This window comes from Heptranchias perlo, chromosome 22 (genome assembly GCF_035084215.1).
Source record: "Heptranchias perlo isolate sHepPer1 chromosome 22, sHepPer1.hap1, whole genome shotgun sequence".
Lineage (NCBI taxonomy): Eukaryota > Metazoa > Chordata > Chondrichthyes > Hexanchiformes > Hexanchidae > Heptranchias > Heptranchias perlo.
Window position 1 is genome coordinate 3,481,426 of NC_090346.1, and position 21,101 is coordinate 3,502,526.

General features: G+C 42.4%; 1 protein-coding gene across 2 annotated transcripts in view; it reads right to left on the bottom strand.

Moving 5' to 3' along the window:
* The window catches only part of si:dkey-26i13.8 (kinesin-like protein KIF19), a 117,518-nt gene that overhangs the window by 57,642 nt on the left and 38,775 nt on the right, over positions 1–21,101 (bottom strand). For both annotated transcript variants that reach the window (XM_068002823.1, XM_068002824.1), the window contains exons 3-6: positions 15,403–15,513; positions 12,846–12,933; positions 10,466–10,602; positions 4,031–4,156 (exon numbers count right to left, since the gene is read on the bottom strand). In XM_068002823.1, the coding sequence (XP_067858924.1) occupies positions 4,031–4,156; positions 10,466–10,602; positions 12,846–12,933; positions 15,403–15,513 (462 nt within the window). The remainder of the gene's footprint in view (positions 1–4,030; positions 4,157–10,465; positions 10,603–12,845; positions 12,934–15,402; positions 15,514–21,101) is intronic.

Consider the following 21,101-nt stretch of genomic DNA (forward strand, 5'->3'; position numbering starts at 1 on the left):
GGAGGTGGAAGTAAGCAATCTTGGTGATGCAGAGGATATGGAGTCAGGAGCTCAGCTCAGGATTGAATAGGACACTGAGCACATCTAAAGGAAAGACATGCAATCCTTGTACAAGATGTATCCTATACATCAGAAATCATTTCTAATACAACACAAAGAGCTGTGTGAGACTAAGGGACGACTGAACAAGCCTCAGCTTAGAAATGTATTGGTTGAACTGAACTCACCAGTGCAAAACTGGAATGAGCCACTAAACACCGTAAAGACAGAACATTTTTTTTTATTTGTTCACGGGATGTGGGCGTCGCTGGCAAGGCCAGCATTTATTGCCCATCCCTAATTGCCCTCGAGAAGGTGGTGGTGAGCCGCCTTCTTGAACCGCTGCAGTCCGTGTGGAGACGGTTCTCCCACAATGCTGTTAGGAAGGGAGTTCCAGGATTTTGACCCAGCGACGATGAAGGAACGGCGATATATTTCCAAGTCGGGATGGTGTGTGACTTGGAGGGGAACGTGCAGGTGGTGTTGTTCCCATGCGCCTGCTGCCCTTGTCCTTCTAGGTGGTAGAGGTCGCGGGTTTGGGAGGTGCTGTCGAAGAAGCCTTGGCGAGTTGCTGCAGTGCATCCTGTGGATGGTACACACTGCAGCCACAGTGCGCCGGTGGTGAAGGGAGTGAACATTTAGGGTGGTGGATGGGGTGCCAATCAAGCGGGCTGCTTTATCTTGGATGGTGTCGAGCTTCTTGAGTGTTGTTGGAGCTGCACTCATCCAGGCAAGTGGAGAGTATTCCATCACACTCCTGACTTGTGCCTTGTAGATAGTGGAAAGGCTTTGGGGAGTCAGGAGGTGAGTCACTCGCCGCAGAATACCCAGCCTCTGACCTGCTCTCGTAGCCGCAGTATTTATATGGCTGGTCCAGTTAAGTTTCTGGTCAATGGTGACCCCCAGGATGTTGATGGTGGGGGATTCGGCGATGGTAATGCCGTTGAATGTCAAGGGGAGGTGGTTAGACTCTCTCTTGTTGGAGATGGTCATTGCCTGGCACTTATCTGGCGTGAATGTTACTTGCCACTTATGAGCCCAAGCCTGGATGTTGTCCAGGTCTTGCTGCATGCAGGCTCGGACTGCTTCATTATCTGAGGGGTTGCGAATGGAACTGAACACTGTGCAGTCATCAGCGAACATCCCCATTTCTGACCTTATGATGGAGGGAAGGTCATTGATGAAGCAGCTGAAGATGGTTGGGCCTAGGACACTGCCCTGAGGAACTCCTGCAGCAATGCCCTGGGGCTGAGATGATTGGCCTCCAACAACCACTACCATCTTCCTTTGTGCCAGGTATGACTCCAGCCACTGGAGAGTTTTCCCCGATTCCCATTGACTTCAATTTTACTAGGGCTCCTTGGTGCCACACTCGGTCAAATGCTGCCTTGATGTCAAGGGCAGTCACTCTCACCTCACCTCTGGAATTCAGCTCTTTTGTCCATGTTTGGACCAAGGCTGTAATGAGGTCTGGAGCCGAGTGGTCCTGGCGGAACCCAAACTGAGCATCGGTGAGCAGGTTATTGGTGAGTAAGTGCCGCTTGATAGCACTGTCGACGACACCTTCCATCACTTTGCTGATGATTGAGAGTAGACTGATGGGGCGGTAATTGGCCGGATTGGATTTGTCCTGCTTTTTGTGGACAGGACATACCTGGGCAATTTTCCACATTGTCGGGTGGATGCCAGTGTTGTAGCTGTACTGGAACAGCTTGGCTAGAGGCGCAGCTAGTTCTGGAGCACAAGTCTTCAGCACTACAGCTGGGATGTTGTCAGGGCCCATAGCCTTTGCTGTATCCAGTGCACTCAGCCGTTTCTTGATATCAGGTGGAGTGAATCGAATTGGCCGAAGACTGGCTTCCGTGATGGTGGGGATATCGGGAGGAGGCCGTGATGGATCATCCACTCGGCACTTCTGGCTGAAGATGGTTGCAAACGCTTCAGCCTTGTCTTTTGCACTCACGTGCTGGACTCCGCCATCATTGAGAATGGGGATGTTTGCAGAGCCTCCTCCTCCCGTTAGTTGTTTAATTGTCCACCACCATTCACGACTGGATGTGGCAGGACTGCAGAGCTTTGATCTGATCCGTTGGTTGTGGAATCGCTTAGCTCTGTCTATAGCATGTTGCTTCCGCTGTTTAGCATGCATGTAGTCCTGAGTTGTAGCTTCACCAGGTTGGCACCTCATTTTTAGGTACGCCTGGTGCTGCTCCTGGCATGCTCTTCTACACTCCTCATTGAACCAGGGTTGATCCCCTGGCTTGTTGGTAATGGTAGAGTGAGGAATATGCCGGGCCATGAGGTTACAGATTGTGCTGGAATACAATTCTGCTGCTGCTGATGGCCCACAGCGCCTCATGGATGCCCAGTTTTGAGCTGCTAGATCTGTTCTGAATCTATCCCATTTAGCACGGTGGTAGTGCCACACAACACGTTGGATGGTGTCCTCAGTGCGAAGACGGGATTTCATCTCCACGAGGACTGTGCGGTGGTCACTCCTACCAATACTGTCATGGACAGATGCATTTGCGACAGATAGATTGGTGAGGACGAGGTCAAGTAAGTTTTTCCCTCGTGTTGGTTCGCTCACCACCTGCCGCAGGCCCAGTCTGGCAGCTATGTCCTTCAGGACTCGGCCAGCTCGGTCAGTAGTGGTGCTACCGAGCCACTCTTGGTGATGGACATTGAAGTCCCCCACCCAGAGTACATCAAAGTCCATGTGGAATATCCTTGAGGCACCATCTGTACTGTTTCCATAACATATCTTAGGAGGTAATTTGAGTATTGTATTGTTTTGTTGTATTTGAGAATGTAGGCTCAATATTATTTTTGCCTTATAAAGCACATGAACATTTAATTTGGTCGTATGACATTCCTGTCTGTTATTTTAATGGAGACATCAGCCCATTGAAAATAATTGGATTAACACTTTCATTAAAATGAAGAATTGAGGAATATCATACGGACGCATTAAGAATTAGTCCATTTTTTTTGATGACAGCAATTGCCTGGTAAGTCTTTCAATGATGTCAGTAATCAGACTGCAGTAGTGGTTTACATTGGTATTAAAATTATTTGAGGAAAAGCATCTCATGAGGGTCATTCTGCCCAAAGCAAAATATGTTTTTATTGTCTTAGTGGCAGTCAGCCAGCAGAAGCATGTGATGGGCACATTATAATTAAAGGCCGTGAGGACTCGAGCTCACACTTTAAATTGTGCTGACAGGTTATATGTAAGGCAGCCATACACGTGAGCTGCTCAGGATGACCTGGTCTTCAATCTTTACTTCCTTTCTGATGGTCCAGCTTGATGTGGAGGCTTGTCATGTCCGGAAACTGCAGCTACCAAGTTGTGCTGCAGAGCGTTAATACGCTAAAATATTTCCAATTTTTAGAAAACTTTACTGGGATGAACTCATTTTCTATTCCCAAAACAAAACAAATAAACCTCAAGAAGAACTGCAAATGGAAAGAAGGAAAAGGAATCTCCAAAGAAGGAGATATTAGCAGGGGTGACCAAAAGCTTGGTCATAAAGGTGGGTTTTAAGGAGATACTTAAAGAAGAAGAGGGAGGTGGAGGGGTAGAGGGGTTTAAAAAGAGAATTGCAGAACGTGGGAATGCAGGTTGAGGTCGGGAGAGGCAAGGCCATTTTAAATTACTTAGCATTAATCATCTGACTGTCAACAATGGCGACCAATAACACTGGCACATTTTAGAAGGTACACTATTGTGCAGTAGGTTTAAAACTGCAGCAAGGTGCAGGTGCTGTGTATCTTAGATTTAACAAGATGTTTCACTGGAAAGTGAATTACAAGCTTAGGTACAAGCAGTCCCTTTCAGTTCTACTGTCTCTAACCCAAAGGCCTCCAACTTCAAAATGTCAAATATTCATTACAGGCCTGTTAAAGTTGCTGCAAATCGGCTGAGCTTGTCATCCCCCCTACCCGCTTCATCTTTGCCCCTGCTGTAATTATTAATTTAGTGCTGTACCTCCATGGCATTACTGGTTGAGAATTCTGTGATTCCAGCTATCTGGATCTCACCCTTGGAGTCTTCTCGTAAATCCAGAAACCCTGATGAAGGGTTCAAGAGATCACGGATCATCTCATTGTAAATCTGAAATGAAAAATTAAAATTATTTTTTAACCAAGCTTTCAGTCATCCTTCTGAACTTCTCCCTCCTGGCTTAGTGTCTGCTTTCCTTGAGCCTATCCGTGAAATGCCTTGGGACATTGTAGAAGGCTATGCTGATAGAGTTAGATGAAGAGGAGTGAGAGGAGGCTCGTGTGGAGCATAAACACCAGCATGGACCAGTTGGGCCGAATGGCCTGTTTCTGTGCCGTATATTCTATGTAATTCATTGTAAAAAACAATGGGGAAAATGTATTACTCATTAACAACGGTCTTCATTCTTACTAACTGAACATTCTTAACCGCATAATATTGCTCTGCATTGAAATCATCACAACAGGTAGTATTTTGAGATAAGAGAATGGATTAAACTTTAAACTTCATTCTGGAGATCCACAGATACCTCAGGACTGAGCTGTAAAAGCGAGAAGATCTCAAATTTGATCTCCAGTGTGTGCTGAGTTGTTAGATCTCTACTAAGGTGACAGTAGAGGATCTATAGTTGGCCTCACTATCCCTGGGCTGGGGAAGGTAAAATCAACCAAGGTTCCCCTTCTGATTGCTATCCAGTAATAGTTTGATGTGGAGATGCCGGTGATGGACTGGGGTTGACAATTGTAAACAATTTTACAACACCAAGTTATAGTCCAACAAATTTATTTTAAATTCCACAAGCTTTCAGAGGCTTCCTCCTTCCTCAGGTGGACACCGTTCACCTGAGGAAGGAGGAAGCCTCCGAAAGCTTGTGGAATTTAAAATAAATTTGTTGGACTATAACTTGGTGTTGTAAAATAGTTTACAGTAATAGTTTGACAGTGTGTGGGGACAGGAACTTTGTCCTCTCCCCTACACTGTCTTTAAATAGCATTCCAACACTTGCTGTCTAATAAAAAAGTAAACAAAATAAAAATGACCTATTTAAAATACACTTACAGATTTTGGAATTAAAGATGTTTGTAAGATTAATGTATTCAGCTGGGCACTAAAAACATACTGAATTGAAAGCATTGAATCAAAACATTCCTCTCACAAAATCCAATCTACGATTAGATATTAAAAGTTCAGTTTGTGTTTTAACTTTTATTTCCTGACCATATCTTATTTCTGTTTATAATTTTACTAACATTCTTGTTGAGCTGAACATTTCATACAAATTATTTTGTCCCCCACCCCAAGCAATCCGTACACAATGAGAAAAAGCAAATCATTCACTTCCATTTATGTGCATCAGATAAGTTAACTTGCAACTTCAAATCAAATGAGCTCATCTCAAGATAAACACATTCTGCATTAACTTTAATGTGCCCTGATAGTGTGTTCGCATTGTAAACTAATCTAGGTCATATGTATAAACTGTTCCAATCTACTGTGAGACAGACTTTATCCTGTGAATCCCAGCAGGAACAGCAATATACAAATGCTGTCAATTTCACAGATTGTAGTTTCATAGTAGGATACAGCACAGGAGGCCATTCGGCCCATTGTGCCTGTGCCAGCTCTTTGAAAGAGCTATCCAATTAGTCCCGCTCCCCTGCTCTTTCCCCATAACCCTGTAAATTTTCCCCCTTCAAGTATTTATCCAATTGCCTTTTGAAAGTTATTCTTGAATCAGCTTCCACCGCCCTTTCAGGCAGCGCATTCCAGATCATAACAACTCGCTGCGTAAAAAATGTTTCCTCATCTCGCCTCTGATTCTTTTGCCAATCACCTTAAATCTGTGACTTCTGGTTACCGACCCTTCTGCCATTGGAAAATGTTTCTCCTTATTTACTCTCTCAAAGCCATTCATGATTCTGAAAACTTTTATCAAATCTCCTCTTAACCTTCTCTGCCAACTCCAGCTTCTCCAGTCTCTCCACATAATTGAAGTCCCTCATCTCTGGTACCATTCTAGTAAATCTCTTCTGCACCCTCTCTAAGGTCTGGACATCCTTCTTAAAGTGCGGTGCCCAGAATTGGACACAATACTCCAGCCGAGGTCTAACCAGTGTTTATAAAGGTTTACCATAACTTCCTTGCTTTTGTACTCTACGCCTCTATTAATAAAGCCCAGGATCCCATATGCTTTTTTAACATCCTTCTCAACTTGTCCTGCCACCTTCAAAGATTTATGTATGCACACCCCCAGGTCTCTCTGTTCCTGCACCCCCTTTAAAATGGTACCATTTAGTTTATATTGCCTCTCCTCATTCTTCCTACCAAAATGTATCACTTCACACTTCTCTGCATTAAATTTCATCTGCCATGCATCCTCCGATTTCACCAGTCTATCTGTGTCCTCCTGAAGTCTGTTACTATCCTCCTCAGTGTTTACTACATTTCCTAGTTTCGTGTCATCTGCATACTTTGAAATTATGCCCTCTATACCCAAGTCCAGGTCATTAATATATATCAAAAAGAGCAGTGATCCCAATACTGACCCCTGGGGAACACTAGCCTGAAAAACAACCGTCCACCACTGCTCTCTGCTTTCTGTCCCCCAGCCAGTTTTGTAACTATACTGCTACTGTCCCTTTATTCCCATGGGCTTTAATTTTGTTAAGAAGTCTATTATGTGATACTTTATTAAATGCCTTTTGAAAGTCCATATACACAACATCAACTGCACTACCCTCATCAACCCTCTCTGTTACTTCATCAAAGAACTCAAACAAGTTAGTCAAACACGATTTTCCTTTAACAAATCCGCGCTGACTTTTATTTATTAGTCCACACCTTTCCAAGTGCCAGTTAATTTTGTCTCGTATTATTGTGTCTAAAAGTTTCCCCACCACCGACGTTAGGCTGACTGGCCTGTAATTGCCGGGTTTATCCCTCTTCCCCCTTTTTTGAACAGGGGTGTAACTTTTGCAATCCTCCAGTCCTCTGGCACTGCCCCCATATCTAAGGAGGATTAGAAGATTGTGGCCAGAGCCTCTGCAATTTCCACCCTTACTTCCCTCAGTAACCCAGGATGCATCCCTTCTGGACTGGGTGACTTTTCTACTTTGAGTGCTGGCAATCTTTTAAGTACCTCCTCTTCATCTATTTTTATCCTCTCCAATATCACCACTACCTCCTCCTTTAATGCTACAATGGCAGCATCCTCTTCTCTATTGAAGACCGATGCAAAGTATTAATTTAGTACCTCAGCCAATCCCGCTGCCTCCACAAGTAGATCTCCTTTGTTGTCCCTAATTGGCCTCAACCTTCCTTTGACTGCCCTTTTACTATTTATATATTTATAAAATACTTTTGGGTTAACTACTAATCTATTCTCATGCTCTCTCTTTGCCCCTCTTATTCTCTCTTTTAGATCTCCTCTATACTTTCTGTATTCAGCCTGATTCTCTACTGTATTATGAACTTTACTTTTGTCATAAGCCTCCTTTTTCTGTTTCATTTTAATCTCTATATCTTCAGGCATCCAGGGAGCTCTAGCTTTGGATACCCTTCCTTTCCCCCTTGTAGGAATATGTCTACTCTGTACGCGAACCATCTCCTCCTTGAAGGCCACCAGTTGTTCAACTACTGTTTTGCCTTCGAATTTATGATTCCAATCCACCTGGGCAAGATTCCTTTTTAACTCACTGATATTAGCCCTCCTTCAGTTTAGTATTTTTACACTTGATTGTTCCTTGTCCTTTTCCATAACTATTCTAAACCTAATGATATTATGATCACTGTTCCCCAAATGCTCCCCCACTGAAACATGCTCCATTTGCCCCACAACCAGATCCAGTGCTGCTTCCTTCCTCGTTGGGTTGGAAACATGCTGATCAAGAAAGTTCTCTTGTACACATTTCAGGAATTCCTCCCTCTCTTTGACCATTAAACTGTTACTATCCCAGTCTATATTCATATACTTGAAGTCTCCATTATTACTACTCTATAATTCTTGCATCTTTCTGTAATTTGCCTGTAAATTTGCTTCTCTATCTCTTTCCCAGTATTTGGTAGAAATTTAACTTGATTAAGGTTAATTCAGTCCTGACATGTAGATAACAGCACCGTCCCACACACACACAACAGGAGGAGTGCTTGCTGCAGGGATGGCACAGCCCAATACTAATTGGATGTATATAATGACACCACAAGTCCAGCCAGACTTGATCAGGTAATTCCCCTGTCAATCACAGCCTAGAGACTGCACTGCTGTAAGTGTCTGGGATTGATTTTGCGCACATAATTTGTATTATGTAACTATCCTCCACTCACTGCATTTTGCTGGAATAACCCTGCTTTTATTGGGAGACTGCTGTAGTTTTGGTCATGAGTTCTGTTTGCTAGTTCGTAGAGATTCTATTTAAATAGACTCTGTTTACTGAGTAAATAGACTGTTTGCTGTAGTGCGCTGTTTAAGTAGACTCTGCTGAGTAAATAGACTTTGTTTGTTCTAAAATAGACTGTTTGCTGTGAGTCCTGCCCTAAGTCCCACCCTGCCTCCAACTCATTGGCTGACACAGTGATGTCAATAGTCACTACAATATTGTAGGGCTAATTTTAACCCCCAAGAGTGGGTGGATTGGGGGAGGGTGGGTAGTAAAAATAGTTGCATTATTCAGTGGGACCGCATCCCGGCTCCCCACTACCAGGTTTAACCCAGGCCATTAGGAATAGTCCCGTTCCCCACTTCAAGCCGGCGGGCTGATACTTAAAGGGGCAATGTATCTCATTGCAAGAGTTGAGGCACTTCATTTTTTATGTATTAGAAATGTAAAATAAATTTAACCTTACCTGTACGGGTTTCCCATCGCTTCTGATTCACATTAGGTGAAAGCAGGTGAGAAGGTCCAGATCCATGAGGTGAGAGCCTTTATTGCACTGCTTGGAGCTTCATCCAGGCCCAACCAGCTCACCTGGCACGATCGGGACCCCCACGATCAGCCCACCCCCTACCGATGGTGGACCCCCTGATCTTTTTCAAGGCCCAACCCGATGTATAACACTTCCCCCTACCCCACCCCCCGACCCTGATTTCTTCCAGGGTCCACGATCTCTCTCTCTCCCTCCCTCCTCTCTGATTTTTGGCTCCTTTCCCTCCTGTCAATCTGGCTGCCTAGCGTGTGGGAAACCCAGGAGCACCTTTACCTTTAATTGAGCTGCACTTCATTTCCGGGTTCCCCATGCTGGGTTTCTGGCTCTGACCTAAAATCACGCCCAGTGTCTCAGTGGGATGTCCTTTTAACCTGCCATTGTGAATGAAGGTAATGCACTATTATAGCCCTCAGTTTTGGTCCTAGAGCAGTGTACAGTGAAGGTCATACCCATTATATGACTGGGTTTGCTACAGCAAGGGGAATTCAATTTAAAGGCAAGTAAAGCTTGCTTTATTCATTTGCAATTGTTGGCTTGGCTCAGTTGGTAGCATTCTCTTTTCTGAGTCAGACAGTTATGGGTTCAAGTCTCACTCCCTGACTTGAACACTTAATCTACATTGAGCAATGAGCTGACATTTCAATGCAGTATTAAGAGAGTGCAATATTGTTGGAACTGCTGTTCTTCAAGTAAGATTTTGACTCAGGCCTGTTCAAATGGATATAAAAGGACCCATGGAATTATTCAAAGAAAAGCAGGGGGTTCTTCTAGTGTCCTGGCCAACAGTCGCTCTTTAACCAACACCACCAAAATTATCTGCTCATTTATTTACTCAACGTTTATGGGATCTTGCTGTGTGCAATGGGCTGCTGCATTTACCTACACAACACTGACTGTATTCCAAACTAATTCATTGGTTGTGAAGTGCTTTAAGCCTGAGGGGGTGATAAGGCACGATATAAATGTAAGTTCTTTTTTCTTTCTGTTGAGGGGATCAAAGTTAGCAGGAATAAAACTATAGCAGACAACCCATTTACTGATCTTATCTGTACGGGCATTTAATGACAGCATCACTCAGAAAGAGAACTTTTCTTTCCCTTTTCCCTTCCTTTTCAATATACTTCCACCTTTCTAACTTTGTTTCCTTCTTTCCTGAAAGCACTGACTAATGCAGGGGTACAGTTCAATGGTGCCACTGCCCTCTGGTACCTTGGCCGTATGGCCATTCTTCACATGTGAGCCCAAACGGTGCGTTCTACTTGGGGGCATTACGGTCAATCCTGATCCTGCAGTCATCCAGCAAGAGTGGGAATCCCAACCTCCCTAGTCAAGGAGGTGCTCAGGACAAATGTATTAACCATCTCAGCACTGCCCAGGAATCAAACATGGGACCTACCTGCTCTGTCTGGCCCACTACCACACTTGGAAGTATATTTACATTTAATATACAGCATCACTAGAGTCCACCAAAATTCTGATGAGTAGATTTGGATTTACCTCCAAGTAAGACATGGAGACATTATAATGCATGCTTTCACGTGTAGCTTCGATTGCCTTGAAAAGATCATTAAGAGTTTGGATATAGATTCCAGGTTTGCAGTCCATCCCCAGCATGGTGTAAGTTTTACCAGCTCCTGTATAAAATAAAATGCTTGGGTAAATTTCCATCTTTCGATGGCAGCGCACTTGCCTGTGGATCAGAGGGTAGTAAGTTGTTATTGCATCAAATAGATCTAAACTCGTGCCAAACACTGTTTTAGAGAGAATGGCTGCCACAAGTGGAAAAGTACTCACATTGGTGCAGATGGAGAATGGGTTTAATATATATTGCACGACAGAGCAGAAAATTTGTTCTGCATGTGGTTTTGCTTTACCAACCACGAGAAAAACTGTTAAAAGTGACAAAAGTGTAAAAATGTATTAGTTCCCAATGATATTTCTCATTTTAATCAGCATGTGCACATAGAAGCAACGGGTCACTTGGAAGATTGGGGGAGGGGAATCACCTCCATGTCCTCGTCAACAAATCCCAGTAATTGTTTCAACCAAACAATTTGACTCATGGATCCCAATGGAAAAGCGATGTGACACACTCGAGCTGCACCAGTTAAGCATCTTCAAAAGAAAATAAAGAAGCACATACAATACCACCTGATTGGCTGATGCGACTCGGGTCACCTGAGGCTACCTGGAAGTACCTGGTGTCATAAGAATTCAGGGCTGTGGTCACTTTATCAGCCAGTGACAAGGATGCGCTCCCGCTTGACCTGGCCTGTAAATCTGCAGCCAGTGGGTGGCATTAACTCCCCAAAAGCCCTTGTGGTTGTAGATGCCTCTATGATGCCCCACTCTCCGAGCCGCCATCCTTGTTTGCTCCATATCCTTGTCATCCTCCTCTGCATTGCGTAGGAATAAGGGTTTTTCCATACGGAACTCCATTACTTTTCCCCCAAAATTGTAACATTTATTTGTACTCACTTTAAATTTTGGAAGTAATGTTAAGTGCCTAGGATGTAAAAATACTCCAAAAAATCAGTCCCTTCATAATGAAAGCTGTGCAGGTGAGGAAATGTTCCAGAAATTATGGTCGCCACTCAGCTCTACCACCTCTGGAACACTGTACCGACCTTCACAACGTATAGGGATGGAAACAGAGGCATATAATGAGGTGCAATAAACCAAGCCCACCCACCACTGTTTACAAGCGGTGGGGTTGGCTCAGCTGGGCGGTCGAGGTCACTGCCAGGTTCCCAGGAGCAAGTTCTGATGAGCAGCTTTTGGGGCAGGATCACGGCAGAATATCTCACCGTCCCAATTTCCTTCATTTACTGTCGTGAAAGGGAGCGGCTTTACCGAGGAAAATCAAAACCTAATGTTTCCTCAGAGTTGCCTCTACTTTTTTTCCTATATGTAACGGGGAGTTGATTTGCAGCACATGACTTCCTGGATCCCAACCTATTCTATAGTCAGCGTCCACTCTGCAGTCAGCCTAAGATCCTCCATCACCAGGGGACTTCAGCAGTGATTTGCAGCCAGCCAGGCATCTGTACTTCTCCTTCTCTGAGAAAGTGCTTGTAGTTTCACATTTTTTTTGTTCTATTATGGGGATTTGGGAGGCTGACTTCTTTTAAGATAACCACAATTAAAACCTTTCCTCTTGAAGAGGTAAATGAATTTAGAGATTGTAATGATGTATTAGAATGTGTTTTATCATCTTGTAACGGAAGGCTCGAGGTAGAGTGCTGCTTTGCCTTTATGTGCTTAAGCAGCGACATGGATGACATCAGCTGGATTCTCTTGAAACCACATTCCCATCACTCACCCACTGCCCCACCTACATGGATGCCAGATTTTAAAAAAAAATTATCTTCTTTCCCGCCTAACTGACTTTTAACCACAGTCTTGTTTTTCTGAACATACAAAAATGTTGGACAGGAGACCAGCTGGTCCATCTCGCCCGTCCCATACAGTCGTGATGCCTTGTGCATTGGTGTGTCCTGCCAAATGGGCCTTAGGTGTCAATTTAGCTCAGTTATGAAGGTGTGGATTTTAACCCCACTCCAGGACTGGAGCATACATTCCAGGCTATCACTTCAGTGGAGTACTGAGGGATAGTCAGAAGTGCCATCCTTTGGGAGAGATTGAGGCTCCATTAGGTGGACTTCAGAGATCTCATGACACTATTTGAGGAAAAGCAATGACTTCTCCTGGTGTTCTGACCAATATTCTTCCTTCAAACACCACCAAAAAAACCCTGATTAACTGACCATTCATCACTTTGTTATGTGCAAAATGTTCCCCTACACAACAACAGCGCTGAACTTCAAATTAATTTATTGTGTGTTAATTATGTCTTAAAATGAACTGCACACACTACCTGTAGGTCCATATGCAAACACAGTAGCATTATATCCAGAAATTACACCTTTAATCAGGTCCTTGGTGGTGGCCAGGTAAACATCCTCCTAAAAGAAAGAATAAGCACAATTGAGACATGTTTTTAATGTGTATCTGCAGTAATATGGAGATCAGTCTTCATGCCCACTGAGTATTAATGACTCTTGGGATTTTGAAAATGTATTAATATTTGTTATATACTCAATAAAAGTACCATTACAGTATAACAGTATAAAGGGGCACCTTCGAGGCAGGTGGTTTCAAAATACAGGTTTAAATCTAAACCATTAATTTTAGATGGTTTCCCTGTGAGGGTGACCTATTTTATTTAATAATTATAATCATTTAATTTTGCTCATCAGAGTGAGGGATGTCAGTTATGATAACCAGGATGTCACAGATAACAGAAGACCTCATCTGTCTGCCCGCTGGCATTCTTCAATTCAGGTCTTTCAATACACAATACCACCATTGGAGCTTTGGCCTTTCTTATGATATTTTCACACTTTGTTACTGCACAAAAGCTAGTCTTTCTCATTTTTCCCACCGTTCGTCACTTCTGTGCTCCCAGCTGACATGCAACATCTTCTTTGTACAACATGTTCCAAAACCATCCTGCACCTGCTTCTATGTCTTTGTCAAGATCCAGGTCTCAGCACTGTGTAGAGTGGTGACTGCACATTCGTCTCATGCACTCTCCTTTTTACTTCTCTCTCTTTTTCCCAGAGTGGTTCTCTTGTATACCCAGGAATACAAGCTCAATATCAACTTTCCAGAAACAAAGATTATGTCCAGAGCGTAAGGAAGTGTGTAGAAAGATAAAGGAAGGCTGAAGAAAGCAGACATTGATGGAGAAGAGGTGAATGTGATGGATGCCTTTATATCTACCCAAGGGATGTTAGTGCTGAAAAATGGAAAATGTTTCCACTGGACACTCAGGATCAGCACCAAGCACTCCCAGGGTCCGATATTGGCAGTTATGCCTTCAGCTGCCTAGGTCCTGAGCTCTGGGATTCCCTCCCTAAATCTCTCCACATTTCCACCTCTCTCTCCTCCTTTAAGATGCTCCTTAAAACCTATCTCTTTGATCAAGCCTGTCTTAATATCTCCTTATGTGGCTCGGTGTCAAATTTTGTTTGATGACGCTCCTGTGAAGCGCCTTGAGACTTTTTACTACGTTAAAGGTGCTATATAAATGGAAGTTGTTGTTGTTGTTGATATATTACAGACAGGTGCAAAGTAAAACTCTCAATCTGTGTCAATATCAATCTTAGAAAATCACTTCACACATTACCAATCTGATTTTTTTCCACATCCCATGCTCAATGAGATTATCAAATTAGTGACAAATTGTGCTGATTTGTGAAAAGCTTTAAACTATGGCTTTGACAACTAAGAGCTGGATTCAGACCAACTAAAACCATTTCATCCAGGATTTGTAAAGGTGAGAAAGGGAGGAGGCTTCCATCCCACCAGTTTGACCTAGACTCCTAAGTAGGTCCCAGGAATAAATGGACAATGTGCTAACCCATCGCAACACCCTGTCTTCAATGTTAAGTAAACTAAAATAGATCCAGCACCAACTAGATGATTCAGACTTCAACTTTCAACTGACGCTCAAATTTGGGTTACTGAATGGAGAACTGTACCGTCCTGAAGCAAATCATCCCAGGAAGCAAGAAGAATTATGAGGGTCAAGTTCCAACTGCAAATACACATCTCCTATAGGCACATGAAGGACCAAGATTGAAAGAAGCCATGGAGGAGTCTGAAGCTTAGATCATCCTACTACCCTACCTGGAGGGAGAAACAAGTTAAGCCAAAATAGCAAAGGACGATAAGAAGGGGATAGGCTGGGGGAAATATAAACAAAAAGAGCCTTTATTGGGGCTAGGTGATGCAGTGAATTAAAGTGTTGTCCTTTCACCTGAGGCACTGAGTTAGAATCCAGTGCAGACTGATGGAATGAAAGTCTTCTGTCTCTGATGGATGTCTGGGTCACAAGGAAAATAAGTTTGGGTCTCAGCCCAGATCTAATTGACGCCAGTCTGCAGAACCAGACTGACAATGTCAGCACTACTTTGCAGTCCAACTCAGAGAGGCCTTAAGGATATCTGGTGTGAAAATTGGAAATATTGCACTGGTGCAGAAGGAGGTTGGAATAAAGATGCATTGTTGCAGTTTCAAAGAACATTTATTATACATTGAAACTGCGATATCTGACAAAGGGTGCAAACTGCTAAACACTTCCCAGCACTGACATCCCTCAGCATGATGAACACAAATTAATTTCCAAAACAAATTGTTGAGGCAAAACCAACTTTAGATTCAGCACCAAATTGTAATCATTTTTAACGTGCTCACAGGAACTATAAGAATAATAAGTGTAAAAATAAATGCAACAAAGGGTCAGCATTTGCAAAAGAAGCATAATTTTGATGTAGTACAGAGAAAGCTCTTTATTGCATCTAACCCATGCCATAAGAACCTTGATGACCCAACATACAAACATTGGCTTCTAATGAATGAGTCCCTACCTGGGTGGAAGTGTGGTCAAACACCACATCAAACATAAATGTGCGTTCACGCGACCTATTAGCTCGCAAGATGTCGTCTGGATCTTCCGTTGGGTCCATCAAAACTACCATCTACATAACAAAATCCAGAAAAGACTAGATTCAGAAAAAGACAATAAATGTTTAGTTAGGCAAGTTATCTGATGAATGCAGCTTCAGAAATACAGCAAAATAATGTTGTACGCAGTGGATGAGGATTAGAAAAGTTAGATATCAACAGATATATCCAAAGCGGAAACAGTTTGGCACATGTTGAATCTGGGGTTAGAATGGATAGTACTCATTGAGGAGCTAGCATCAGCACATGTATGATGGGCTGAATGGCCTCCTTCGATGGTTTAATTCCTATGATTCTGTAAATCCTTTTGAGATTGTGAGGAGCCTTGTCCACTGACTGTGCATATCAGGAAATCTCAGGCTGCCCACAATTTCCCATTGATCGGGACATAATTTTCTATCCATTTGGATGGAAACTAAAGGCAGACAATCTCCCAATATGTGTGACTATTGAGCAAGGCTCCTGCCAGCAGTAGGAACTTGGAAAATTACTCCCTAAGTGTCAACCACAGGACTAGTGTAATACCAACTGGGCACAAAAAGTAAGAAATGGAAATATGAGTGAAAGATTACTTTGAGATATTAAAAATACTATTAATTCTACTGGATTCCAAATGTATTACTTTTAAATTATTTTACTTCAGAAGTGAACCTTTGCAATAAAACTTGGTTTTGTTTTGAGATTTGGAGGTGATAAATTCAATCACGTTTATTTGTTTGGATCATGCCCATTTTGCTTGAAATTAGGAAAGGCTCATTTGCATGTAAACCCCGATTTTAACTCGGCAGGAATTGGGGGGGGGGGAGGGGTGGAGGCTGAGGTGGGCAGCGAACTGTCTGGCCCCCGGATAGGGTTTCCAACCCTCCAGGATTGGCCCGGAGTTTTCAGGAACGGCCTGGAGTCTCCAAGACTTGAAGATCTCCAGGACACTGCTGCAAGTAACCCAGGAGAAAAACCATAGGGGCATTAATAAAAATGGTGTTTTTGTTCATTTTATTTGAACACTTCTGTTTATTAGTTATAAAAAATTAATAATGATAAAATGATAAAGAATCATCCAATCGGGTAACAAAGAGTCTGTCCGCTTTCCAATTGGTGTGGGAAGGCGATGCACCGAGAGGATGGACATGTTGGGCAACCAATGGCGGGAGTGTGAGGGCGGGGCAGTTGGAGGCAGGTGGTCATGTGATGAAACCGCCAAGAATGCATTCAATTAGAGTTGGGAAACCTACCACGGAGTGTGAGGCCCGGGAGAATTTAACTCCCGGGCTTAGTTTCCCAACACTGACTCCTGCCCGAAGCCAGTAGGAATAACATCAACGCTGGTGAGTCAAACTTCGTGTGTGGGGGGGTCAGGCTACCGGTGGAGACCCACGGAAACGTAAGGATTGAGATGGGGAATTGGGAAAGTCTGTAATCGAGGGAGGGGGAAATGCCAGGGGCAATGGATGCCCAATGTATCCTTCTGGGGCCAAGAGGAGCAGGAGCAGGGAACCTTTAAAAATTAAAAGAGTTACACTTACCTGGGCCTCCTATGGCCAGGATCCTGCCTGCCTCCAGCTATTGCTGACGGGTTTGAGACCGTGTGGCCTTTAGTCAGGCCCAGAGTTAAAATGGCATGCGTGTCTCAATGACATCATCAAGACATAACATTGGTGTTTAAATTAGTCCCCTGATCCTCTAGGGCGGGGATCTTCTCATTTCAGGTTAATTAAAATGTGGTAAAACATCAGGAATGCGGTGCAACCCCCAGCCATTTTAACACAACCCCCCCCCCCACATCACTCCCACTGGACGTAGAAGGGGGGTTAAAACTCCCCCTCTGGTTTCGTGTAATTTTAAAAAAATATAAATATATTGTCCTTTCCACAAGACGACTTCTCAATGAACCCTATTTAACTGAAATCTTCTGGTAGGCAACATTCACAGTTGGCCCATAAATAAAACATAATTATACGTTAAAAATTTAGGGGCACATTTCAATTTAGCTGCTTGCACCTGTGTTCCCAGTGATGTTAAATACAACTTGAAATGTCATGCTTTTATAACTGCACTACCTTTGGAGATTGAATCTCTACGGCCCTCCTTAAAACCTACCTCTTTGACAACACTTTTAATCACCCCTCTTAATATCTCCTTCTTTGGCTCGGTGTCAATTTTTGTCCAATTATGCTCCTGTAAAGCCTTTTGGTATGTTTCCTTATGTTTAAGGTGCTACATAAATGCAAATTGTTGTTGAATCTTGGTACCAGTAAATACTAATTCACTCTTGTCTATATTAAACCTAATTGAGAGGGGACTGACAAGTCTTAAACCTGAGGTTTTTGGCTTGCCTAGGATTCTTGCTAGTTTTGTAAAGAGGTTCAAGTTACGTACAATGCAGAAAGGAGAGAAGGACCAATTAACATAAGTACTGTAATGCTAAAAGCTGTAATCACCGCAGTGGGGTAGACTTGGTGCAATCTGTGGCACATGAATCATTTATAAACGAGATGATCTTAAGACATCATTATTTTGGTTGAAATGTGTTGGTTTTCTTTGAAGTAACATTTAGATTAGAGAATTACTAAATCATTTGTTCTGATAGATGTATGGAACATTCAAGATTTGCTCTTGACTTGGTAAGTATTTCAGTTTGGGCCTTAGAACTGTAAATAAGTCAGGATAAATATGTCATCACTCTGCCTGAAAACATTTGGATTATTCTGCATCAAAGCTGTAACATTGACAGGATCGCAGCTAACAATGATGAAAAACACAAACAATTGAAAATACATTGGCCTGTTGAAGTGGTGAAGTAATGAATTCCCATCATCAAACGAGAGTCTTGTGCTCCTGTGACAGCTCTTTGTTGCCCCATCTCCCCAGGTTACTATATTTGATCAAGTTCAAAACCAAACAGGGGCAGAGTTAGTGACACGCCTTAGGAAAAATTGCATTAAGCCAAATTATTTCAACTATTGTGCTGCCTCAACACTTAACTGATCTAGGGAATACATTTATTTCAATACAATGTAATCTCCTGCTCTCACTTATTTTCTGGCTCCTGCTTCTTTGTGGTATCTTTGTTCAGATGCTACAGATATAGATGCAATAACTTAGGTTTCTTCTTATTATTCAGCATTTGTATAACATATTTTGTATTCATTATTTTACCCAGTTTTTGTATTACTTTCTATATGTATTTGGAGACAGTCCCCTGGTTTCTGAATTGTAATGTAAAATATTTATTTGGACCTTTTCTCTCTCTATATTATTTTCATTGTCAAGACTGGCTGCTTCTCTCTTTGAGGGTTGCATTGGATTTGGTTTTAATGCTCTGGTGGTTTGGCAGCTTTTGGAATAGTTCCAGAACCATAATGCAGATTCATGACAGCAAGAAAATATGTTGCCTGCCTGCCCTCTAGCAGAGGAATGATGCATGGAACAGGGGAACCTTACAAGGGAAGACAATGCCTTGTATTGAGAAGCCTAAGCCCATAATTTGACTCCAATGGTACCATAAAACCTTATTATGTATGGAGCATTGAACAACTCATGGGCATTACACAATAAAAAATAATTAAAACAAGATGTTGTTTAGTCACTGAGGACAGGCTGAACAATTCCATAAAAGGGGAGGCTCTTATTTATGTAATACTGCTTCATAAATTACCTTTAAGAAACCACCCACTTATCATTCATTATCTTATTACTTCAGTGTAAGATTATTTTCAACAGTAAAATGTAAAGGGAAGGCAAGTTTAAACATGTTTGAAACAGAGTAATCAAATACCCACTATCCAATCAACATAATCACTGGCATTCAGTAAAATGCTTTTAATTAGAAGCCAAAGGGACTAACAGTTGAATTAAAAGCTATGAAGGACAATGATGAATGTAATCGTACAGCACTGAAATTTAAAAAGAAAAGTAAGGCATTCATTAATTTTAACCATATGTTCTTTGGGATATAAACACCAAACCCCACTGAAGTTTAGACTGATTCCAAATCACAAATATTCAAATACTTCTTGATTTACTGTAATCCATAATTCAGAATCTTTAATTAGTCAGCAATGTGCTTGCAACATGAAAAGTGTAATTTTCAACAACTAAAACAAATGGTCCAGAGAAACATTTTAGTACGGAAGGAGATTAGATAACAGGCTGAAAGCAACTACACAAGTTTGTGCACAAGTCCAATCAGATTCCTTTCAGGTCAACATGACTCAAACTGAATGCAGCCTCAAGAGACTGAAAGAATAAATGGAGGCACACTGTTACACTGTAAACTTTCATTTTCTTTTAACAGTGAGATACTTTCCACTTAGATTCATGGAATTTTACAGGAGGCCGTTTTGTCTGATTGGGCTCTCTGAAACAGCTATCTGACTTAGTCCCATTCCTCTGCTTTTTCCCCATAATCTTTTAAATTTTTCTTTTTCAAATATTTTTCCTCTTTTGTAAAAGCTATTATGGATTCCACTTCCACCATTGCTTCTGATAGGGCACTGCAGGTCCGAACAGCCCTTTGCGTAAAAAAAAATTCCTAACCTCTCCCTTTGCTCTTTTAGCGATGACCTTAAATTTATGCCCTCTAGTTACTGCCCCATCAACCAGTGGAAATAGTTTTTTTTCTATATTTACTTTATCAATACCCGTCATAGCTTCGAACATCACTAACATCTCCTCTGAATCTTCTTTGATCTAATAAAAAGAGCCCCAGTTTCTCTAGTCTCTCCTCATAACTGAAGCCTCACATCCCTGGTACAATCTTAGTGAATTACTTGTGCGCGGTCTCCATGGCTTTGTCATCCTTCCTAAACTGTGGCCTAACCAGTGATTTGTGCAGGTTTAGCACTGCCTCTTTGCTTTTGTATTATATGGTCTCATTTATGAAACTAAGGATCCCATGGGGCCAGATGGGTGGGACGACTGTGTCACTCGCCTATGAAAAATCGTGGAAGGCCCGAACCGTTTTAACGGTCAGGCCCCATTATCTTATCACGGCCGAGCTGCCCGCGAGTTTTCCGACATTAATGGTTAGCTCGCCTGTTGTGTTATTGTTTACCAGAGAACACATGACAAGGCAGTTTGGAACGAACAAGGTGGGCTGCTTGAGCCAGCAGTTGATCAGTAAAGGGATAGAGCACCAACAGGTTCACAAAAAAGCACAGAGTAGGTCAGTCAGCATCTGTGGAGAAAGTAGGCAAGGGAACGTTTCAGGTGTGAACCCTTCTTCGAAACTGTAATCATTCACGTTTTCTCTTTCCACAAAGGTGCAATTGTTTGAAAACTTGATTACCAGGCTGCAAGAAGGAGATTGAGCTACTCATTTGGGATTTCTGATCCACCAAAACTATGAAACTACCACAGGAGGCATTTCAACCAGGGTGTCTGACATTGGTGTTGACTGATTGCCATTCTTAGGACCCACCAAGGAGAATTAAACACTGGACCCTCTTCCCAGTTTAGCAGTTCTTTTCTTGTTATACTGCTATACAAGTGGAAGGTAAGGACTCTGTGGGAATTCAGTTTATAAAAGCTCATATCATGAATGTTGGTTCAAAGTATCTATGTAATACAACGGAATGGACAAAACTTCTAAATGTTGAATCAT